At 39.5% G+C, this 25,894-nt stretch overlaps 1 protein-coding gene across 1 annotated transcript; it reads left to right on the top strand.

Annotated features, from left to right (window-relative positions):
* Nucleotides 1–838: 838 nt before the first annotated feature.
* LOC143637383 (caffeic acid 3-O-methyltransferase-like) lies at nucleotides 839–24,508 on the top strand. Its single transcript, XM_077104782.1, has 4 exons — nucleotides 839–1,239; nucleotides 23,265–23,575; nucleotides 23,992–24,056; nucleotides 24,152–24,508. The coding sequence occupies exons 1-4, from the start codon at nucleotides 845–847 to the stop codon at nucleotides 24,464–24,466; spliced, it is 1,086 nt and encodes a 361-aa protein (XP_076960897.1). The 5' UTR covers nucleotides 839–844; the 3' UTR covers nucleotides 24,467–24,508.
* The last annotated feature ends 1,386 nt before the right edge of the window (nucleotides 24,509–25,894 follow it).

The following is a 25,894-nucleotide window of genomic DNA, read 5'->3' as shown; positions in this document are numbered from 1 at the left end:
TGGTTACACTAATTTTTACGTCCGTTACACATGTGTAAAAAGTCGACTCGGTGCGTAAAAAATTCTGTAATTTTTTTACATGTATGTAACCTACATATATTACGCATGTGTAAAAAATTCGAAAAAAAAATCGTTACACTGAGTTCTTTCGAGTTTTTAAAATTCAAAGGGGTTCTCATTTGAAATCTCTCATGTATATGTGTGTGTGTATATATATATATGTATTATAAAATAATAATGGAACAATGATTGGAATGGGTTATCCACTATACACCTTTTGTGTATAATGTCATATGGTGACATGGCATCACATGATGCATAACTTCTCTATAAGAGCATTCTCAACCTATCCCTTAAAATTATGTAAAGGGATTTTACAAATTTTAGGGTAGGATTGGGAGTGGTTGTGAGTGTAAATTATAGGATGGAGAAAGAAAATGCAGTGATATTTTGTAAATTTGAGGAAATTTTGTTTGCTCCTATTTATTTTTTAGTATTTGTTGAAGTGGTTGTGAGTAGAGAAGAGATAAAACTATAATAATAAAGATATAAAAAGTATTATTTAATTGAATATAAAAGAAAAATATAGTGTTTTTTGTGTAATTACAGAGATGAAGATGAAAGTAAGAAGCTGTCAACTTCACACGGCCTAATACTATTTTGAGGTGTTGATGTGACGTTTCCCATCCACTAGCAAGCTGTAGGCAATAATACTAATTTGAGTGAAATAACGGTTATTGGAAAGTGAAAATATATTTATTAAAAATAATAATACTTTTGAGTGGTGTATATATATATATATCACAATACAAAACTAAGGCTCACCAAATCACTTCCTTCAACCATGGACTCTTACAAGATGTCCGAAGAAGAGGAAGGGCTATTTAGAGTACATCAAATCAATGAGCGCATAGTTCTTCCTATGGTCATTAAAACCGCTATAGAACTCGATCTATTTGAGATCATGGCGAAGACTCCTGGTGCCCGCTTCTCTTGTTTTGATCTTGCTTCCAATCTTCCAAAAAGAACCCCCGAAACCCCGGCATTAATTGAACGGATTCTTCGGTTTCTCGCTAGCTACTCGGTGCTCACATCAACCGTAGTAAAGGATGGCCAAGGAGATTCTAAGAACTTGTATGGCATGACAGCTATGTCCAAGAATTATGTTCGAAGACAAGACGGGACGTCTCATGCGTCATCGCTTCTCCTTACCTACGATAAAGTACTCATTGATTGTTGGTTAGTTATCTATATGTACTTCTTATATCTAGCTTTTTGTTTTTAACAGCTCTTATATCTAGCTTCCTTAGAATAGGTGTAGTGGGGTAGGGGGGCCGGGGAAGCTCCTTTGAGCGCTACTATGATAACGGAGGAAGGGGATCCAGAGGCGGGGCAACAAGTCAACTGAAGAAACACTAAGTGACCCCGGGCAGATTATGGATAATCTGGGGGCTAGATAATGTTTCCCACGAAGGTTAGGTCCAGCAGAGTAAGTTGTACTTTAGGGAACCTGCAAAACAGACACCGTAAGCTCGTCACTGAGAAGGGGGGGGTTCCTCCTTGTGACCACCCTCCGGTGTGAGAATCAGTCTATATTGCTCTTTGAATATAAAAGTATATGAATACTATTAGAGCAATTATCAAGTAAGTTATACGAGATAGTAGATGATCTTACCATTCCAAGATATTGGAGTATTTATAGCCGAAGGTAGGTTTTCTAGAAGGTACAGCCGGCTGAATAGTATTCCTGTTCAACCAACAGTGGATTACGCACAGGCCATACTGGTTGGTGGGTAGGTTACAGCCAACAGTAATAAAGTCGGCTGCACTATTCCACCAACTGTAGACCATGCACGTCCCACTGACTGTGGATTGTACGCAGGCCATGCTGGTTGGTGAATAGGTTACGGCCAACAGTAATACTATTCCACCAACTGTAGGCTGCGCCTGCTCCACAGTGAGGGTTGGTGAGTAGGCAGCGGCTAATAGTGACAAACAGTACTAGAGGGTGCTCCTCCTCGCACTGTTGTCGGTGAGCTGTCACCCTGTGATTGGCTCATGGGCTGTTCTGGTCAGATCGTCTGTCCTATCCATACCTTGGTAGGTATGGTACAAAAGATCTTTCAGAATCAGACTGGCTCATTTGGGCGGGATTGTTCCCGCCTTGCTCATGCCTTCATGTGACTGCTGAAGTAGCTAGTCTTGTACGTGTAGCCCTGCTGTCTGCGGGTAGCCTTCCCTGATGGCTTGTATCCGCAACTGCGGGAACAGGCGGGGTACTTCACCATTGGGAGGCTTTCCCTGCGTGTACAGCTTGCGTACTGCGCGTAAGATTCTATGAGCATGGTGGGTCCTGCGGGAGCAGATGGCCTTTGCGCAGACAACCCTGTTGAAGGTGAGTCTTGCGGGACCAACTGGTCTCTGCTGGGACCTACCTCTTCAAGTCCCCCCAGTCCAATGTTCTTCTCATGCGTGTTTAATAAAGTGAGGTGAACTTTTGGACTTAAGCAAAGGGTTTTGAAAAGGGTTTTGTAAGGTTTTCCATGGGAAGTCCTTGTCACTTGCAGAAATGCCCGAGTTTCCTGCTTGGTCTTTGGGTATGATGCGGGTAGGTCTGTAACCTCCTCGCAAGTCAGGAGCATTGAGTCCCAGTTGTATGTATTTTCCATGAGGTTTTGGTAGTTTCGAACATAGTGATCAATTATGTTAAGACCACCAATTCCATCTTGGAGCTTCAAACAACGTAGTTCTCGACGCTCCCGCTATGCGGGGATGTTATTTCCGTTTCCGCAAGCATTGCCCAGAAGATCCTTCTTGGTTTCAATTCCCAGCGGAGCGCTAGGTATGTGAAGGGTTTTGCCTTAACACTGTACCTGCGCTCGTCTTACGGTTACTTTACTTCCAAGGTATTCCTGGCGTTAATTCCCTGCGGGTGCTAGGTATGTGAAGGATTTTGCCTTTACACTGTACCCGCACCCGTCTTATAGTTACTTGGTTGCCGAGGAATATTTGGCTTCAATTCCCTGCGGGTGCTAGGTATGTGAAGGGTTTCGCCTTAACACTGTACCCGCATCCGTCTTATGGTTACTTGTTTGCCAAGGTTTTCTTGGCTTCAATTCCCTGCGGGTGCTAGGTGTGTGAAGGGTTTCGCCTTAACACTGTACCCGCATCCGTCTTACGGTTACTTGTTTGCCAAGGTAAGGGGGGATTTTCCCGCTTACTTTTTAATATTTTCGAATTTTGAATTTTGAAATTCGAAGAGTTGGTGAAAAGATAAGAACAGTCCAAACCTCTGAAACGTCGCGCGTCAGTTTCTTCTGACTGTCAGGACGTGCAGGAAGTTATGGTGACGTGACAGAACATGGTCATTCCAGTCGCTTTTTCAGGCGCGTGGGCGCGAAATTACTGGCACACGTCCTTTCAACAGCTGTTGCCAGCCTGCTTTTTGCCACGTGTCATAGTTTCATTGCACCTTTGATTTCTCTCTCCTCCGCATTAAATTCACCGCATTAATTGCGATTACTATATAAAGGGGAAGAGAGTTATCTGTAATTCACACTTTCACCTTTCTTCTTCTTCTCAAGTAATTTCCGGCAAATTTTTCTGTTCAGTAAAGCCTTACTCTGAAATCTTTTTCTTTTTTCCACCATGTCTTCTCATGATACTGATGATCAGAAGACTGCTGGCGAATGCCAGTGTTCTCTTCCTGTCGATCTGTACCAGTATATCGTCAGGAAGTTCATGCTCGAGTCTCTCGAGCCTGAGTTTCCTGAACCCCACCATACTGTGTACGATGCCCCTAGTGGCAAGATCGGGGTTTATGCTGCATTCTTTGTCTACGGAAACCTTAGGTTTCCGTTGACAAAGTTTGTGTACCGTGTCCTGGAGAGGCACGGTGTGCACCTGACAGAGGTGCACCCCATGGCCATTGCCAAGGTCCGGCACTTTGAGTGGGTGTGCCGGATACTGGGCCTTGAGCCCTTTGTTGACCGTCTGATGACCTTCTACACTTGGAGGTGCATCCAGGGGTGGTACACTCTTACAACCCGTATAAAGGGTTTAAAGATTTGTACCACCGAGCGGAGTCTTCGCTCATGGAGAAGAGAGTTCTTCTTCATATCCGCTCGCGCCGTCCCCATCGCCATGAAGTTTAAGAATGGCCAGGCGCTTCCGAACCTTCCCGCCCTTAACTACGAGGAGGCGGAATGGTTTTCGAAGATATCCCGGGTCCAGTCCCCGGTTTTTCGTTTTCCGGAGTCGGCGATGGTGATGCTGGGGATGAGCCGGGTGTGGAAGGCGGCGAATGCGGATAAGGTTCCGATCGTCCTTGAATATGGTTCGAACTCTACCCCTTATGGTATGTCTTGTTTCTTTTTTACTGACTACGATTTTTTCTAACTTTTTTGTTGATTTCAGAGGGTAACGATCTTCAGTCGCTCCTGAATCCGCGGGAGGAAGATGGTCCTGCGCGGATGGGTACTCGTGCTCTGGACGAGAACGAGTTGCCCATCCTCGAGCAGACTGCGGGTCGGTTTGTGGAGGTTTACCCGCCAGGCCAAGAGATCCTGAGCCACCGTCGGCCAGGTAAGCCTATCTTCCACCCTGAACCTCTCAAAGCTGTGCCTGCTGCTGGAGTTCATGACATTTCTTCTTCTGAGGAATCCGCAGAAGGTCCTCCACTGGTGCGGAAGAGAAAGGCTGCCGTCGCGAAGGGCAAGGAGAAGGTGGCCTCTACGGCCGACCCGGTAGTCCTATCTGACTCGGAGTCAGATAATGCAGAGGTGGCGGGGAAGCCCGGTGGTGAAGAGACCACCGCTCCGGAGGCTGCAGGTGTCACCTCCGAGGAGGCAGCGGCAACGACGGTTACTGGTGGCAAGAGGCCGGCTCCATCGGGTTCGCCCCCGCTCGTCCGTGCGTTCAAGCTCAAGAAACCCCGTAAGTACCCCCATAATTCTTGTCTAGATTTGTTTAAAATAAATTTTTCTAACACTTTTGCTTGTGTAGGTGTGGATGTTGACGCATTCCAGGGTGGAGTTGGAGCAAGTATTCCCCCGCCAATGACGGTAGGCTCGGTCAGCCTTCCCGAGGCATCGACCCAGGCGTCTACGCCTGCTTCCGCTGGTTCCAGCCTTCCTGAGGCTGTTCCAGCTGAGAAGGTGTCTCCGCCGGCCGTGAGTGCAATTTTTACCGCATCTTTCACGGAGCCGGCGGTTACTGTTGCTGAGGAGGTGGCGCCAACCATGGCTACCACAGCGGCTGCCACTATACCTGCGCCACCGGCACCGACGGCCGGACCTTCAGGTATGCGCCAGGCTTCCCGCCGATCTATGCCACCTTCCCGTCTGCCTGACCTGTTGGATGGATTTCCTTTAGGTTCAGGTGATGGGTTTGGCGGCTATCGGCCTGTTATTGACCCTACAGGTACGTAGGGTTATTTTTCCTTTACATATTTTTATCATCTTTTCCTAACTGCCTTTGTTTCTTTTGCAGTGTCGGATTCCAATGAAGTGTATGTTCCAAGATGGAACATACGCCGAGGAACAACCCTTCGCACCCCTGTGGAGTGCGTGGACTGGGCTCGCCACGCTGCTCCTCATGGTGCGTTGGGGGAAGCCATGGCTAGCTACCAAGAGGGTAGGCTAACCAATGAGCTTCGGGTTCTCCAGGCCCGAACGCAGCCCCGCGTCGAGCTGCTTTGTCGTGAAAACGACAAGTTAAAAGCAGCTCGCGCCAAAGATATATCTGAAGCGCGGGCTCTTCGGGAGGAGAACCGGCAGTTGGCCGCTGCCGCAGCCGAGAAGGAGAAGGCATTCAAGGCCCTTGAGGTTGAAGTCCAGGCGCGACTCGAGGCCCGCTCCAAGGCTGCCCAAGCTGTGAATGAACAGCTTCGGCTGGCCAAGGAGACTGCGCGAAACTCAACTGAGAGGGCTGCCAAGGCTGAAGCTGTTGCTGAGCCACTTCGCGAAGAGAATGAGCAGCTTAAATGCAAATTAAAGGCTCTTCAGCATGCTCATGACGCCTTGGCAATGGAAGATGCCAAGAAGCTGCAGGAGATCCTTGACCAGAGGGGGGTGCTTGACCGTACTGAAAGGAAACTCAAAAGCGTCGAAGAAGCTGCCGCCAAGGAAGTTCAACTTGCCAACCTTGATAAAAGCGGAGCCGAACGTGCTTGTAAAGAAAGTCAAGCTACCCTCCAATGGTTGCTTCGAGAAGCGTTGCCTCAGGTATCCTCTTTTTCTTTACGCTTTCTGCTTGTAATTAGAAAATGTTCTAAGTATTCTTTTGTAGGTTGTGCGTCAGGTCCTCTCAGAGACCTCTTACGACGATGCAATGAGCGCAGCCCTCAACGCTTCTCATGAGGATGGGCAGAAGACTGGCTTCCTGCTTGGTCTAGGGTTTGCTGAGAGAGGCTTTCCGCCCTCCAACTTCCCTTTATTCAATGTTAATACTGAAGCTGCTTATGACCAAGCTGTGAATCAGTATGCTGCCTTCCCGCATCCAGTGGTGGAGAAGGTGAATGAAGTCGCTGCTGCTGATGATGGGCTAAACATCCTTAAGGCTTTCCTTGGGCAGCCGCGCTCTGATGGTGCTGGCCCAAGCGGAGGTGGCCCTGAAGCCTGATCCTGAAGATCCCTTCCCGCTGCTAGGATAGACTTAGCTTTGTATAGATTTCTTTTAGGCGGGTAGTTACCCAGCCCTTGTAATTGATTGTGAAATATTAATCTCTTTGCGTATAAGATTGTTATTTCCTTGGGTTCTTTGCTTTATAAACTTATGACTTGCATACTTAGTTTAAATTAGCAATTTCCCAAGTGCTTAGAATAAGAACCTTTGAACGTGGTTGATAATGGGTTAAAGTTTCGCCTCCTCCTTCGTGATTGTGCGGGTAAAACCGTCACTTGCACTTGGTAGGATGGCTAATCTTTACCCTTTATCTGACCTGCGTGTAGGTTTTTCAAAATTTCTAAGGCATTAAGTTAAACCTTTGAACGTGGTTGATAATGGACTAAAGTTTTCGCTCCCTCTTTCGTGATTGTGCGGGTGTAACCGTCACTTGCACTTACTAGGATGGCTTTAACTTTAGACCTATATCTGACCTGCGTGTAGGTTTTTCTTGTCCTTTTTTTTTTTTTTTTTAGTGTTCATAAGTTAACCTTATAACGTGGTAGACGGTAAGTTAAGTTTGGCTTCCTTGTTCGTGATTGTGCGGGTAAGACCGTCACTTGCACTTCCAAGGATGGCTAAACTTTACCTACATCTGACCTGCGTGTAGGTTTTCCTTAGGAACTTTAACATTTTGGCGTTGTGTTTATGCGGGTATTGCCGCCTTCCACACGCAACTACTTCTTCCCGTAAGGGAAGTTCATAGGTTACAAGCTATCAATACATCGTGAAAGGAGAATCATTTCCATTAGAAGTGGCTCTAGGCCTTTTCTTTACAAGTTGGAATTGATCTACATATAACATTTGCGTAATTGAGCTCCATTCCATGTTCTAGGGATGGGAGTGCCATCGAGCCTTTCGAGCCGGTACGCGCCCTTTCCCAGAACTTCTTTGATGATGTATGGCCCTTCCCAAATCGGGGCCAACTTTCCTGGGCGTTGTTGGTTCGAAGCCTCGTTGTTACGCAGTATGTAGTCTCCTTCCTTGAAGTTGCAGAGTTTTACCCGCGTGTTGTAGTACTTTTGCATTTGTCGTTTGTAGTTTTCTTCACGCACGGCGGCTAAGTCTCTGCGCTCTTCGGTTAGCATAAGGTCTAACCGTCTTTCCGCATCATTGTCTTCTGGTTGGATTAAGACCCTTGGTGAGGGTAAACCGATTTCGACTGGGATCATGGCTTCAGTGCCATAAGTGAGACTGAACGGGGTTTCTCCCGTACTGGTCTTCTTCAGCGTTCTGTTTGCCCAAAGGACGTGCGGAAGCTCGTCCACCCAGCCGGATCTGTGTTCCAAGAGTCTTTTCTTGATGCCTTCGACGATGCTCTTGTTTGCTCTTTCTACCTCACCGTTACCTTGCGGGTGTGCCACTGAGGTAAAGGTGTGGGTGATTTGAAGTTCTTTCAGCCACTGCTGTAGCTTCTTGTCAGCAAAGTTGGTGCCATTGTCGCTTACCAAATTCTGTGGAAGTCCAAAACGGCAAATAATAAATTCCCAAATAAATTTTTTGATATGCTTTGCGGTTGTTTGGGCTAAAGGTTTCGCTTCTATCCATTTGGTGAAGTAGTCAATGGCCACCACTAGGAACTGAACATTCCCAGCTGCTGTTGGAAATGGGCCTGTCACGTCAATGGCCCACTTCTGAAATGGCCATGAGGAAGTGACAGGAACAAGTTCATTTTTCGGGCGATGCGTGTTGGGTGCGTAAAGCTGACAAGATCTGCATTTTCTGATGTATGCCAACGCGTCCATATGCATACCCGGCCAGAAGTATCCCGCGTTGTTTAGCTTGGCTACCACAGCGCGGGGGCCTGCGTGTACTCCACAGATGCCTTCGTGAACCTCCCTTAGGAGGTAGTCAGCATCTTGGTTGTCCACGCATCTTAACAATGGGCCAAGAAAGTTACGTCTGTAAAGGGTGTCATTGACCAGCTGATAATTCAGTGCTTTACAGCGTAGTTTTCTTGCCTGTGACTTCGACTCTGGTAACGTTCCTGCTTCAAGGTATTTTATTATTGGGGTCATCCATGTTTCTGTACCGGTTTGGATGACACAAATTTCCTTGTGCGGGACTGATGGTGTTTCGAGGAGTTCCACGCGGATGTCCTTACCCAAGTGGGTGAAGGCCAGTGATGCAAGCTTGCTTAACGCATCCGCAGATTTGTTTTCGCTGCGCTTGACATGTATCACTTTACAATCATTAAAATCGCGCATGATGGCTTTGGCCTGGGCAAGGTACAGGGCCATTGTGTCATTTGTACGTCCCGTTTATTTGGTTTGCCACTAGCATGGAATCTACATGGGCTTCCAAATTTTTTACACCCATTTTACGCGCAATCCTCAATCCGGCCAGGAATGCTTCATATTCAGCTTCGTTATTCGTACTTGGGAAATCCAGCCGAATAGCATAAGTATATTCCTGGCCTGCTGGGTTTGTTAATTTTAACCCTGCGCCTGAACCCTCGTTACTAGCTGCTCCATCAGTATAGAGTCGCCAGACCTCATCGATTTCGTGTGCTGGGGAGGGTTGAACCTCCTCCTGGCACTCTTTCTCCCGCGCAGCGGGGACTTCAGCAATAAAATCAGCCAGGACCTGGCCTTTAATGGCTGGTCTCGGCTTGTATTGAATCGCATATTCTCCCAATTCAATTGCCCATTTGGCTAGGCGTCCCGATAACTCGGGTTTGCCTAGAACATTTGAGAGTTTGAAGTTGGTGAGAATAGTGATTGGGTGACCCTGGAAATATCGTCTCAACCTGCGTGAAGCGTGTATAAGTGCCAAGACCAGTTTTTCCAGGGTAGAGTACCGGGTTTCCGCGTCTGCCAGCACGCGGCTAACATAATAGATTGGCATCTGGATGCCTTTTCGTTCTACAAGCAGGACTGCCCCGGTTGCTCTATCTGTTGCGGAGAGGTATAGGATCAACTCCTCTCCCGCTTGTGGTGCTGTGAGTGTTGGGAGTTCGATCAGGCGTGATCGAATCTCCTGGAAAGCTGCTTCCGCTTCTGGTGTCCAGCGGAAGTGCGTTTTCTTTAAACAATTTCTTAGTGTTGACACAAAAGGGAACGACCTATCCGCATGATTTGCCAAAAAGCGGTTAAGCGCGACTAGTCGTCCATTAAGTGTTTGAGCCTGTTTTATGGTGGTAGGTGATTCCATTTTGACAATGGCTTCGACCTTTTCAGGGTTCGCTCTGAAGCCATCTTTAGTAATAATGACCCCTAAGAACTTCCCTTCTTCCACCCCAAATGAACACTTGCTCGGGTTGAGCTTCATGTTTATCTTTCTGAGCGTGTTGAAAGTTTCCTCAATGTCTTTCAACATCGTCTCTGGCTCGGGGCTTTTGATGACCAAATCATCCATATAGACTTCCAAGTTTCTCCCAATTTGGGCGTGAAACTCTTTGTCCATTAGTCGTTGGTACGTGGACCCCGCGTTCTTAAGTCCGAACGGCATCATTTTATAACAAAATGTGCCATCGGGCGTCCGAAAGGCGGTTTTGTCCTGGTCATCCACAGCCATGTGGATTTGATGGTACCCCTTATACGCATCCAAGAAGCATTTAAGGCGAAATGGTGCCACCGAATCCACCTTGAGATCAATTTCTGGCAACGGATAACAATCTTTGGGGCATGCTTTATTCAAATCTTTGAAATCTATGCACATGCGCCATTGTTTGTTATTCTTCGGTACCATTACGGGATTTGCAACCCATGTTTGATATTTGCTAACGCGCACGATGCCCGCATCAAGGAGTTCCTTGACTTGGGTTCTGCACGCGTTGGTTTGCTCGGGCCCCATTACTCTGCGCTTTTGTACGATCGGCGTTACGGCCGGATCGCATTTGAGCTTATGCTCTGCCTTTCCCCGGGGTACACCAGTCATGTCGGCTGGTGTCCACGCGAAGATGTCTGCGTTTCGCTGCAGTAAGCGCTTGAGTAAGGTGCGTGTTGGATCAACAATTGTCGGGCCAATGGTAACGGCCTGATCGGGATATTTCCCATTGAATGCCCACTGTTCAGGCTCAGTGATGGTTTGTTTGGCCATCTTCGGTTTGGGTTTAGAGGAGACAGATGCGATGCATACCTGGGGAATGCCCGTGATCATCGCTACGCCTTCAGTTGTTGGCCATCCCATCATGCCGTGGACTGAGGATACCACAGCGTTGAATCTTGCCATCCCGTCTCTCCCGAATAGGATGTCATACGTATGATGTGGTTTTTTCATCACAACAAAATCCACATCCTCCGTGCGTGAATAATTCCCATCAGTGAGAGTGACGGGGAAAGATAGGATGCCCAAGGGAGTGTTCATGCTGCCGTCAAACCCTTCCATTGAAGCGTAGACCGTCTCCAGGCGTTCCTTGTCTTCATCATCGAGCTTGTCGAAGAACTGCCTGTACATCACTGTCGACCATGCGCCATTGTCAACGAGGGTGCGGGAGGTGATGTAGTGCCCCAGCTGGCTTTTAATGACAATGGGGCCTTCTTTGTTTGGGCCTCCCGGCACTCGCGGGAAGCGCACTTCTGCTTCCTTCCATGCGCATGATTCGGTCATTGGTCTCTTTCTTCCTCTGACCTTACCATGGACCATGTTGATGCTAATGTCGACGGGCTTCCGTCCGTTACCCCTGTACCTGTTGTCGTTCCTTCCTCCCTTCTTGATAGATGCCACGAGGTGTGCGAGCCTCCCATCCTTGACGAATGTCTCGACGATGTCCCTCAAGGATGTGCACTCCTCAGTGCTATGGCCCTTTGTCCCATGGAAGTCACAAGACTTGCTTTGATCCGCATTGGGTTTCTGTCGGATCACTGGAGCTTTTGGCCATGGCAGTTTTTCCGTGGCAAATATCTCCGTGACGCTCTTGGTGAGTGGCGTCCAGCGGTTTTTTCGGTTCAAAGGGTGCGTTTTGTCCCTTCCGCCAACCAGAGGGCGAGAGCTTGAGGGGGCGTCAAAGTTTATCCTTGACTGCCAAATACCTTGCCGCCTCTTTTTGTTTAGCCGGGCGGTTCTTACATTATTCTCCCTTGTCCTCTGCGTGTAGAGGTTTGTATTGTGGGGGAGATCTCTTCCCAGCTGTTTCTCTGTTTCGGCAAAGCGCTTGGCTGCCGTCATTATGGCATCCCACGTGGATGGCATACCGTCTTTACCCGTCAGAGTGCGGATGAGTTCTGGGTATTCAGCGCCCTGAATGAAAGCGGCGCGAACGAGGTCTTCACTGATGTTGCCCAGACTCACCTTCTTGGAGTTGAAGCGGGTGATGAAGTCTAGTAAGGATTCATCCTCTTCTCTGACACAGTTGAGGATCGTCCACTGCTCCTCAGTGTGTTTCCTCTGTTGACTAAACTGTTGACTGAACTTGTTCTGGAAGTCTGCCCAGTCATAAATGTGGTGGACCGGTAAACGGTCGAACCATGCTCTGGCTGCTCCTACCAGAGTCATCTGGAACATGTAGCACCACGTGGGTTCCGTCCAGTTACTGACGGTTGCCCCCGCAATGAACCTGTTCAGATGGTCATCTGGGTCGGATAGACCATCGTATGTGCCAACGTTGGACATTTGTTTGGCACTCCTCGGGGCGATTGCTTCTGCAATGTCCCTTGCAAATTTTGACCTTCCTGCGTTTGTAGCAGTAGGTCTAAAGGCCTTGGAGAAGTCGCGAGAGCTTTTTTCCGTGACTGGTTGGAATGCTTCCCCAAAGTTCCTTTTTGGCTGGGGATCCGTTTCCTTACGCTTCCCTTTCGCCCTATGGCGAGGGTTCGCGTCGGTGTCGGAGTCTTCCCCCTCGCCGTCTGAGTACTCGTGCTCACTACTCATGTTGAGGTGCTGGCGAGTACTACCGAATTCCTCAGCTTGTTGGACTGAACGCAAGCGTTCGTCCAACTCAGCCTGAAATTCTCTTTGACGTGCCTCGGCCCATGCCTTCACTTGATCAAGTGTTTGGCGAGGGGCTCGAGGTCGTTTTTCCAGCTGGGCATCAGTGAATCCCAGTGGAATATTTACTCCACTTGCCCCTACATGAGTGACTGGGGTAGTGTTCGTAAAATGTATTTCACTTGCCCCAGCTTGGGTGGCTGGGGTAGTGTTTGTAAACATTGTGTTGCCGGTGTTAACCCCAGTGGCTGGGGTTGTGGTTACCGGAATTTCTCTAGTCATCTTGGAAGTTTTGAAAAACTGGAGAAAGATGTAGTTCTAGCTTTATGCACGGATGGCGCCAATGAAGAAACACTAAGTGACCCCGGGCAGATTATGGATAATCTGGGGGCTAGATAATGTTTCCCACGAAGGTTAGGTCCAGCAGAGTAAGTTGTACTTTAGGGAACCTGCAAAACAGACACCGTAAGCTCGTCACTGAGAAGGGGGGGGTTCCTCCTTGTGACCACCCTCCGGTGTGAGAATCAGTCTATATTGCTCTTTGAATATAAAAGTATATGAATACTATTAGAGCAATTATCAAGTAAGTTATACGAGATAGTAGATGATCTTACCATTCCAAGATATTGGAGTATTTATAGCCGAAGGTAGGTTTTCTAGAAGGTACAGCCGGCTGAATAGTATTCCTGTTCAACCAACAGTGGATTACGCACAGGCCATACTGGTTGGTGGGTAGGTTACAGCCAACAGTAATAAAGTCGGCTGCACTATTCCACCAACTGTAGACCATGCACGTCCCACTGACTGTGGATTGTACGCAGGCCATGCTGGTTGGTGAATAGGTTACGGCCAACAGTAATACTATTCCACCAACTGTAGGCTGCGCCTGCTCCACAGTGAGGGTTGGTGAGTAGGCAGCGGCTAATAGTGACAAACAGTACTAGAGGGTGCTCCTCCTCGCACTGTTGTCGGTGAGCTGTCACCCTGTGATTGGCTCATGGGCTGTTCTGGTCAGATCGTCTGTCCTATCCATACCTTGGTAGGTATGGTACAAAAGATCTTTCAGAATCAGACTGGCTCATTTGGGCGGGATTGTTCCCGCCTTGCTCATGCCTTCATGTGACTGCTGAAGTAGCTAGTCTTGTACGTGTAGCCCTGCTGTCTGCGGGTAGCCTTCCCTGATGGCTTGTATCCGCAACTGCGGGAACAGGCGGGGTACTTCACCATTGGGAGGCTTTCCCTGCGTGTACAGCTTGCGTACTGCGCGTAAGATTCTATGAGCATGGTGGGTCCTGCGGGAGCAGATGGCCTTTGCGCAGACAACCCTGTTGAAGGTGAGTCTTGCGGGACCAACTGGTCTCTGCTGGGACCTACCTCTTCATCAACAATCAATCAAATACCTCACTTACATTTCCATATTTTAAAAGAGATTAAATAAATATAATTGTGTTTTCATTTAAAACATTACACGTTTTGTGCAAAAAGTTAGTGAATATCAGTCTGTATACGTAGCAGTGACACGTTTTGTGTAAAAAGTTAGTGAATATCAGTCTGTATACGTAGCAGTGACATGACAATACCTTTTTTCACCATCTAATAATTCCTCTACATATGGTCATACAAATTGGATCCTGCGACATGATATCCTAGCACCGGTAGTAAATTAAGTAGATAAGGTATCATGTCAAGAAAGTGTAGCATCCTAACCTTTGCTAACCATAAAGATGTTACCACTTCTTTTTTTTGTTTTTGTTTGGTTTAAAACCTTGAAATAGTTTAAATCGGCTATCGGTGTAATTTCATAATTGGTTTTTTTACTTTTGGTCGGTTGGTCAGTTTCAAAATTTTCAAGCTGTAGCGAACGGTTTGGTTCGCGGTTTATACAGGAAGCCGACCGTATGTTGAATGCATTTTAATCTTTTTTTATTATTTACTGTTAGATATGTTTTATTATATGGTTCGCGGTTTTTTTCATTAAGTTAGGTAAAAAAAATTGACGAAAGTCTTTTTTCATATAAGTAAACTTGGATAGTACAACTTTAGATTAACCTAATTCCAGTATGATTTGTTATAATCTTTGTTCATGTTATTGTTTCGCATCCTAGGTCTTCCATTAATGTTTACCATTTTTATTGCTAGAATTATCATTCTTATACTCTCAAACTATCATATTTTGTTGATGCTTAGTTAGGATTGATGGTACAGTTAAATTAATAATTATTTTAAATAAAATTTATTAACAAAGCTTAAACTGTGAAACCGAACCAGAACAAGACCGCTAATGACAGTTAGGTTTCAATTTTCGATGATTCACTTAAGGTTTTGGACGACAAAAAACGGTAATAACGGTTAGACTCACAAGTTTAACTTAAAAACCATCAAATCCGGCATTAAACACCCTAGGTAACATATTAATTTTCTTTAAATTGAAAAAAAAATTAAAACAATATCATATTCAAGTTAAAGAGAATAAAATGCTAATTTTTATGGTATAGTTTTTTTTATAAAAATATTAACGTGTGAAAAGTTATTGTCGTTTAAAAACTGTGGTGGGAAGCTAGTTTAAAACTGAAGCTAAAAACATAATATGATTAAAGATGAAGGAGCAAACTTGTAAGTTTAATGAATTATGTTTAAAAGACAAATTTACCTTTATTACTACATACACACATGAGCATTTGTAAAACTTTTAAAATTAGGTGTCTTAATTTACCCTTATCTAATTTATTATATGTCGTATAGATTGAAATCAAACATGATTATAGACATGAGATTTCTTTTTAATTTTAATTTGCACTTTATGTCAAAATGCTCCTTCTTATATTTAAGTGACAAGACGTATTTATCCTTGACTTAACGGTAAAATTAACACAGTTAGCGATTTGAATGTAATTGACAAAAGTTTGGAAACCTTAATGATCCAGTTGCACAAACAAAACATTTTAAACGAAAATTTCATTATTGGCAAAACCTCAAAGACGATTTTAACATTTTACTCTAACCTAAAACATCACGATTACAATATTTTTTTTATAGATATAGTTATCCAAAATATTTAAACTAAACAATTTGAGGGGGGACATTTTACTTTTACTCCTTGAATACCCTAGGCTACAACCCTTATGCTAAATTAGCTGATTTACTCATTTGAATTTATTTAGGGGAGGTATCTTCAAAGTTGTTTTAAATAAAATAGTTTTAATAGGTGGTAAATTGTTTTAGTCTAGTTAATAACTTTTAAATTGTTTAAAAAGTTTCATAGCTATTATAATAAATATCTTAAATGATATTACAATGAGAAGTGCGAGAAATGAATCTGAACCATTAATTATGTTTAATCAATGATCTACAATATAAATGACATTATCGTAAATAAAAATACATATTTATGACATATTTTTAATTAAAAAGGGTAGACTTTTTGTATCTTGTAGTGTAGGCCTCATTAAGCCATACATTAATGTATTCAACGGTTACTTTTTTTCTTATACTCAATCAATAATAAGATTTTTAATACAATTTAATTTTCCTCATTAAAATTTTGCAAATAAATTATACATATATAATTTTTAGAAATTTATGATCGTGTAGATTGTATATTATGGATTTTTTTCGTATAGTATCTATGTAGTAAAATTAGAAACATACAGTTTTGTGTAGGGTTTTATGAAAGCGTAGTTACCTATTGAATTCAAATTTGTATGTATGTATGGGGGGTGGAATAAATGTTTGTACAGTAGTGTATTATGTGGGTTCGTATATTTTATTATGTAAGGATTATTTTTAACGGTGTAGTTTCATATATGTACTGTGTAGATGGTATCTCGAAGGTGTATGTCAAAATTTTACAAGTGTAGGTTATTAGCATTATCCGTTATTTATTATATGTAGTTTAATGTAATAAATAAAGTTTATTTTGTACTATGTAGGTGGTATTTAGAATTGTGTTTGTGTATTTTTCGTGTGTAGGTTCATTTATGTACTATGTTGGTTCATATATGTATTGTGCTGGTGGTATTTCAAATTGTGTATGTGCACTTTATATCGTGTGTCGGTTAATTTATGTGTAGGTTCATATATGTACTGTGTAGGTGGTATTTTGAATTATGTATGTGTAACTTTTATCACGCGTTGGTTCATTTAAGTAATATTTAAGTTCATATATGTACTGTGTATGTGATATTTCGAATTATATACGTATAATTTTTATCGTGTGTAGGTTTACTTATGCATTGTGTAGGTGGCATTTTGAAGTGAAAATGTATAATATATACAAAAATATTGAAATTAAAAACGATGTAGATTTGTTTGATGATAAAATGTAAATAGGAAGATATCGAAAATGAGAATTTGAATTATTTATATGTTATAATAAAAAATAGTTATATTCAAAATAAAATAAAATGTAGTTGTTTTGTTAGAATAATAAAAAAATGGTTAAAATTCAGAATTATAACAAACTGGAATTAGGGTAAAAAAAAATAATTTATGATAAGAAAAAATATAATAAAACAATTAATACGTAACTGCCTCTAGAGAATAATTAGTTACCAAAAATAAGGAATATCATTTATACTAAAATACCCCTATGATTAAAATAAATCATATACATAATGAAAATTTGTGATTGGTTGGTTTTATTTCTTGCACTTCTGGCAATAAGAAACACTTCTGAAATAAACCTAATCATATATATAAGGGAGGGTTATACTAAAAAGAAGTAGTTTTCTAGGAAGACTAGGAATAAAAAATAGCCATTGGATCATGTTAATCAATGGTTGAGATTTAAAATTACCAAAAACCAACATAGTTTCCTAAAATTACGCTTTCACCATTATAACCGATATAGTTCCTAGAATTATTCTTTCACCATAGGTTATAACGCACACGTAAAAAATCTATTGGTTTTTACCATTCCTAGGAAACTCCTTATTTTTATTTGAACCATTTTCTATATATAGAGTTAAGTTCAGAAGAGAAGTCAAGTTATTGTGAGAAGTGTGAGAAAACAATGCAGCCAATCAGATTTTTCTTTTCTTTTTCTCTTTTAATTAAATGTAGGGGTAGAATGGTAAAACTTCCTATCTAGTTTATATGGAAACTATTAATTAAGCAGATCACACTATATATATTCAATATTAATCATAAAAGATCATCACCAAATATATATAACAAAACTCCACTCAATCTTTATTTAATACATCCATCACAAATTGACATACAACCCATTCTAAGTTATTTAAGTGACAAAAATACCTATGCTATATAAATCTGATTGAAAAAAAATATAAATATTTGTTCTACCGATTACTTTAAGGATTTTACTGATATTTACAAATTAATCTCTATAGAAAAAATAATAGTATCAATATACGAACAATCTAGGCTACATGGTTTTACATTCAATTTTGTTAAATTAGCCTTAAATTTTTAATACAAAAATCATTAAAATAAACTACACATAAAGATGAGCTTTTTCTAAAAATAGACCGACAGTAACATACAAAAGTTTTAAATATACAACCATAAAAAATACGCAAGTATTATATAACCCATATATACAATTTCTAAAAAAATGCTACATAAATGGTTCAGGAGAGAAGTAATTTTAGTGCGAGAAGTGTGAGAAACAAATTTAAACTATTGATTATATTTGATGTATGGTTGTTATTAAAAATGAGAATATTGTAAATTTAATTTCTTTATTTTAATTGATTTTAATGCATATAGGGTAGTTTTGTATTTTGCTTAGAGAATCAATTTTGAAAACTGTCATAAATTGACTTTAATACTTAAAAGGTTATATTTATATTTTGTTTGTTGAAAAAACAATGTTTTTACTTGTTTTTTTTAACCCATGTGTGTTTCGATTATTTTGTACAGAATTTTTTTTTGTTTGATTCTACCTACATAATTTTATGTAGTCCTACACATAAGTAAATATGTGTAAAGGTTCGGTTATATATGGATGTTATCCTACACAAACTGGATAAATTCATACACTTACTAGTATAATGAAGAAACAATTTTTCCTACACAACTACAGTCATACAAATATTCTAAAATCCTCTATTGTTAATACGGAAAAGAAATTAATAACTACATGGATTTAACAACCAAACTATATAGATAAATTGTTAAGCGTGCAGGCTGCTAAAAGTTTGGGTAGGCATATGTTAATATGATTTTCCAAATACATATTGGTTGTGTAGGCTACTTAAAGTTTGTGAAGGTATATTTTAAGATGGTTCTCCAAATACATACTAGTTGTGTAGGATGTTAAAAGTTTGTGTACGTACATGTTAATCTTGTTCTATAAATTATAAATTATGTGAAGTTGTTAAAAACATTGTGTGTGTGTATGTTGGTTGTGTAGTAATTCATTATTTAATTGTCGTTTATGAATTATTTCACATGTTTGTTGTTAAGGCTGTTAAATTCATGTAGGTATACAGTAATTATACATGCATAATGTTGATATTATTGTGATTAGTATATAATTTAAGTTTCTGTGTAGGGATCACACAAAGTCTGTTGGATATTTAAGTTTGGTGTATTATTTAAGTTTCTGTGTATGTGTATGGATCATGCATCGTCTATTTTTGTTTTGACCATTATATGAAGGATTGTTGTATGCGTGAAATATATATATGCGATATTCATGTGGTAGTGTAAATACAGAAATTGGATGAACGTCACATAAATAATTAAAATTAAAATAAGAAAATGAAACCAATTTATGATCCCGTACATTAGAATTGGTTAGATTAATTTTGTTGAGATACAAATTCAACGTGGAAATACAGACTAAAAGAATATGCATACGCTGAGTAAAATAAAATAAAAATCAACTTAATAAAAGATATACTGATTTGTAATGTAACTTATCATTAATTAGAAATAATTACATAAAAAAGAAAATTTGACATTTTACTAACATACCCTTCTATTTAATTAATTAGAAAATAAAAAAGAAATTATGTGATTGGTTGTGTTTTCTTCTCATATTAATAACATTTCTCACGTAAACTTAACTCTATATATATAGGGGATGGTTCAGGAGAGAAATGACATTAGTGCGAGAAGTGCGAGAAATGGATCTTAGCCATTGATTAAGTGTATTCAATGGTCTAAAATGTAGATGCCATTTATATTATTGTAACATGTTTTAAGTTAAAAGGATATACTTGTCTTATATGGGCAACTTTATTAAACCCTACTTCAAACCCTTTTCCTATGCCTAAACTTTCTATTAAATATCACCTTCCAAATTTTCAAACTAACGATACTGCATTTTATACTTCTCATAACAAAAATACTAAATTTTATAATTTTCATTCTTCTAGAGATAACAATAATTTTTTGTAGCTATTTACTAACAATTATTTACTTATTAAACGTTCTAAAATAATAAAAAAATATTTACTTATTTGTGTAGGATACATTGTATACTCTACATGTGTAGGTATATATTATGAAATAATGTATGAGTTTTTTTTTTCTGTGTAGGATATATACCAGTTGTGTAGTGTATGTGTATTTGATATGTTATGATTTCTTATTTGTTTATTTATATGTGTTTATTTTGTTTTGTGTATGAACTTTTATTTGTTAATGAGAAGAAATAGCAATTAGTGTATGATGTTGACTAATAATATAGGGATAAGTATAGGCTGTTGACTACCAGTTCCACAAACTTAATTGATTTTGTTGACAATAGTAGTTTCAGAATGATATATGAGAATAAAAGTTTGTATATAACAATGTAGGAAGTTTGAGAAAGATGTATGTCATGCACATGCTTAAGAAAGGGTAGATTGACAATGTTACATGGCAGACAATAGTTTTGTTTATGGTAACGTAGGGTAATTTAAGAAACCATTACATTAATCGTTTGTGTATATCAACAAAGAAACTTCATCACTTGTGTATGGTAAAGTGCAAACATGTGGAGGTGAGTGTAGGAAAATATGTAAGTGTTGGGGGCATGCAAACAATAATTTGTAGCTTGTGTATGACAATGTAGGATATTTTGACAAAGTCGTAAGTTTAAGTGTTTATGTATGACTACGTTACACTTCTTCCCATGTGTATGGGAATAATGAAGCATGTTGAGTTGATTGTACTAAAATAAATTAAAAAACTGAAAGAAAAAGAACATAACCTAATTAGATAGCTATGCACGAATGAGTCTAAAATGGTGTTAATGTTTTCTATATTTAATTAACAATACAAAAATTAGTAAAGTAATGAAAATGAATCTTTCAATAACTTTAATACTTAAACCTAATATAAAAATTATAATTTACCAATTATACCCTTGTATTTAATTAAATGAAAAAAACAAAGAAAAAATCTGATTGTTTGGAATGACTTCTCGCACTTCTCACATTAAAATGACTTCCCGTGTAACTTAAGCATATATATAGGGGAGGGATATTTTGAGAATCATGTTGAGTTTTAAGAACTTAAGAATTCAATTCTTGGCTACACATTTAATTAAATGGATTGGAATATGTGGTTGAGATTAAATCTAACCAAAAAGTCAAAGTAGGAGAGAGAATAAAGATATAAGTGATTACACTAACTTTTACGTCCGTTACACATGTGTAAAAAGTCGACTCGGTGCGTAAAAAATTTTGTAATTTTTTTTACGTATATGTAACCTACATATATTACGCATGTGTTAAAAAATTCGAAAAAAAAATCGTTACACTGAGTTCTTTTGAGTTTTTAAAACTCAAATGGGTTCTCATTTGAAATCTCCCATATATATATATGTATATATATATATATATATATATAGAGAGAGAGAGAGAGAGAGAGAAATTGGATTTAAAAAATCAGAACTATTGACTACTAGCAAATAACAGTCCTTGCTGACGAGTTCGCTATTAATGGTCTCATTTTACGTTATATTTGGTCCTAACAATTTGTGACTAACGGAAGCTTAACTCTGTTAGTCTAATGATGATGTGTCATGCATACGTGTTAAATACATGCTTATGTGGCAAATACATGGCAAAATCAGGCTTATGTCGCAGATGACATAGATTACATCATTACCACCACCATGGCGGCCACCACCATTGCCGTCACCACCATCACAACCTGCCACCACTACCCAATTTGCAATTATCAGCTGACAGAAGTTGCAGGAGCGGCTAGAACGCATTTTTTTTCGGAGATGACTTGCACTTTTTTCCATCTGGGTAGCAGGAGTTAACTGAAGGTTCTAATTTGAGGGTTGTGGATTCCTAATCGGAAAAAAACCCCTAATTTCAAATCGAAGTCCAAACCCTAGATCTTGCTAGAAATATCAGCAGATTCGTTGGAAAAAAAACTCAGTTAATACTTGATTTAGTGACCGGATTTTTGTGGTGGTGAAATGCATGGTGGGGTGGGTTGGTGGTTTCAAAGATACCGGCGTTAGGTGTAAGTGAAAATGGACGGCGATGGGCTGGTGGTGGTGCGTGGCGCTAGACAAGCCAAAGGAAAACGGTGGTAGTGGTTGTAGGTTGTTTTTTTTTATGTTGTTGGATGTGGATGTTAGGGATAGGGGTAGGGGATGAAGAAGGGCATGATTATGGAACACTTTTATCATCATCTTCGTCATCGTCATCGTCATCATCATCGAGTATTACTATTACGAAAATTGTTTTTAAATAATCCCAACTATCCTCTGTTGGCAAATAATAGTCATAACTTCACATTTGGTTGGTAGTGATCCCAATTAAAGATTTATTTGTTTTACAGCTATCCGCAACTAACAGAACCCTAAAGATGTTAGTTGCAGGTCATCGGAAAAATGTTTTTTCCCAGAAAAATCACTTTTTTTGTCGAAAAACTCAAAATTTTTGACTAAAACCTCTTTGTAACCTTAGATCAAACCTTAATTAACATTTTTCTAGTAAAAACCTCAGTTATTGAAGACGTCGAAACCCTAAAACCACCATCGGAGTCAACTAATGGTGCTCAAGTGGTGGTGCATATTAGTTAGTGGTGAGCCAGTTAGTAGTGGTGGTGTTCAACAGAAAAATGTTAGTTTTCAGAGAAAAAATGATTTTCCGGTGCCATGCAACTTACGGCGTTAAGATTCTTTTAGTCGCAGACCGTTGTAAACAAATAAACCTTTGTTGGGTTCGTCACCAGCCAAACTGTGAAGTTAGGACTGTTATTTGCCAACAGTGCATAGTTGAACCAATATTCCTTATTATTATTATTATTATTATTATTATTATTAATCTATGCCTTGTTGTCATGTATGATGCCACATAATAAAGTTTTTGATAACAATGCATCCCCGTCATCAACAGACTAACAAAGTGAAACTTCTGTTAGTCGAAGACAATTGGGACCAAATATGACATAAGATGGGACCGTCATTTATATTTTTAGGAAAATTGTTTGAAAAGTTTATTTTATGGCTATTATAATAAATATCGTACCAATTTAGAACACCATTTATATTTTTTAGGAAAATTGGATTTAAATAATCCCAACTATTGACTACTAACAAATGACAGTCCTAGCTAACGAGTTTGGTGATGATGGTCTCATTTTATATCATATTTGGTCCTAACGATCCGCAACTAACGAAAGCTAAACTCTGTTAGTCTAATGATGATGTAAGATGGGACCAAATATGGTGGTCGCAGACCATTGCGACTGTAATTTGCTAATAGTCCTTGGGATTGTTTGAATCAAATTTTCTTTTTTTATTATTTGGGCAGGTATCACCTAAAAGATGTTGTTATTAAGGGAAGGGACCCATTTGACAAGGCCCATGGAATGAATGCATTTGAGTATTCTGCAAAAAATAATAGATTCAAGAAGGTGTTTAACAAGTGTATGCATGACAATACAAGAATAGTGATGAATATGATACTTGAAAAGTACAAGGGATTTGAATTGGTCAAAGAGCTGGTAGATGTAGGTGGTGGTTTAGGTGCAAATCTTGAGCTTATTGTTTCTAAGTACCCTAATATTAAAGGAGTTAACTTTGACCTACCCCATGTCATTAAGGATGCACCTCCTTGCTCAGGTATATATAGATTCAATTTAATGAACACGTACTCATGGTAATTACAATCTTTGAATCATATCAGAAATCCACCTAATAGTTTAGTTGTATACATTGTTAATTAAAACCATGATATAATTTGTGGAGTTTGCTATGAGTTGAAATAATTTCTTTTCTTACAATCCGTTCGGAATAGTCTAACATGCATGACCCATTATAACATTATCCTTTGACCCCTGCAAACTAAAAATCCTGGATCCAGCAGTAACTACGCCCATTCCCTTAAATAGACCCTCACATGTGATCTCTAATCCGCGTCAGGTCATGTTACTTGATTATTAATAAATGGTTAGAGTTGTTACCAATGGTCCTAGTTTGTTGGGATATATTCCTTTCTCAAAGGATCTAATGATAGCAGGCATGATTCTCTTGACTAGGTGTGGAGCATGTCGAAGGAAATATGTTCGAAAGTGTTCCTAAAGGAGATGTTATTTTCATGAAGGTTGGTACATCAACTTCTTTTTTTAATATAATCTTTGTTTAAATAGTAATCTTTTCTTTTTGTTAGTTAACTCTAGTGATTTTTTTTCCTTTTAGTGGATACTTCATGACTGGGGTGACACTTATTGCCTCAAGATTCTAAAGAACTGTTGGGCAGCATTATCGGATTGTGGTAAGCTGGTGGTGGTGGAATCAATCATTCCAGACCCAGAAAGTGATATAAGTTATAGTGATGAAGCTGCTAAGACCATCATCGGCTGTGATATGATAATGTTGATTGCTAACCCTGGCGGCAAAGAACGAACTGCAAAAGAATTCAACGTGTTGGCCATAGAGGCTGGATTCACTTCTATGGAAATTGTCTGTCAGGTCTCTACTTTTTGGGTCATGGAATTTTACAAGAATATCTAACTTATATTTATAACGTAATGGCCGTGTAAGAGGATTTGAAGTTTGGACTTAATATTTAAGTTCCTTCAATCTATACTACATAATAAATAAAGGTTTTCTCTTGCCAAATGTCATTCTCTTACGCATGCTTACTCTTTCTTCCCACCTCTCTTGTCACACCCGACCAAGATGGTGCAACATGTCGGGGCGTAACATATTGATTGGATTGTAGCTAAAAAGACACTAATTAAATCGACAATAATTATTTAATTTCGTTAACATTAAAACAAGTTCACGAATTCAATAATTGAAACAAATACATCAAAATTTTGTATTTTGAAGTAAATATCCTAAGGTTAAACTAATGTATTCGATCTTGAACAATATCAACTACTTGTACTGTAGCATGTATAAAAATAGAGTTTGTCAACACGAATGTTGGTGAGAATACATACGTTTAGTTTTTTTTATATATATAGTTAGGTTAATCACAATTCATATGTAAATAGTGAGCATTGCAATTCTTATGAAAATATAAATAACCAAATTGTAACATTCGTCAATTTTCGAAACCGAACCATTTTGAACTTTTCCTTTTTATGACCCGGTTTGTGTCATTATTCATGGGTAAATCTGAAATGTTATTTAATCAATAAGCCGTTGGTATACTATGTTGTCTTTTATCTCATATGTAACATCCGAGAATTTTATCCTAAAATTCAACGCCGTCTACGAAGTAAAATAATTGTCAAATCGTTATTCTAAATTGCAAGATTCTTTGATTTAATTTATGTTTTATAAAATTGGTTGTTATATATATATAGGTTTATGTTTAGGAGAGAAACGGGATTATTGTGAGAAATGAATATGGATCACTAGTTTTATTTTATGTTTTAAATGTTTAAAAATAAATGAAAAAAATATAAATGCAACACTAAATGCATTCTCTCTCTTCAATTAATACAACTAATATAACCATAATAAATCACTCTCTAATTATGGATACATATATCCTATACGTGTGTAGGTTATATGTTTTTCGTGTGTAGGTAATATGCTTTCTTATTCTTAGAACTAGTATATGTTATATGTTTTTGTTTAGGTTGTATATTTTTTTGTTGACATTTAATGCTAATATATGTGACATAGTTTTTTGTATTATTCATCGCAATGTACCTACATGTTGATTGATATTAATATATTCAGCTGGAAGAAATTGGTTTTGGATAGAAAAAAATTTAATATATGAATAAATTGTATTTGTGTAGGACAAAATTTTCGAGTGTAGGTTATATGTTTTTCGTATGTAGGTTATACGTTTTCGTGTGCGTGTGTAGTTTATTGATGCTGAATTTTGTGTGTCGGTTATATGTTTTTCGTGTGGAGGTTATATGTTTTCTTATTATTAGAACAAGTGTAGGTTATATGTTTTTGTGTAGGTTGTGTAAT

This window comes from Bidens hawaiensis, unplaced genomic scaffold, assembly GCF_021521415.1.
Source record: "Bidens hawaiensis isolate Kalapana, Puna unplaced genomic scaffold, B.hawaiensis_p1.1 tig00008259_1, whole genome shotgun sequence".
Taxonomy (NCBI): domain Eukaryota; kingdom Viridiplantae; phylum Streptophyta; class Magnoliopsida; order Asterales; family Asteraceae; genus Bidens; species Bidens hawaiensis.
Note: the sequence above shows the minus strand (reverse complement) of the source record. Positions and strands in the feature narration are given on the sequence as shown.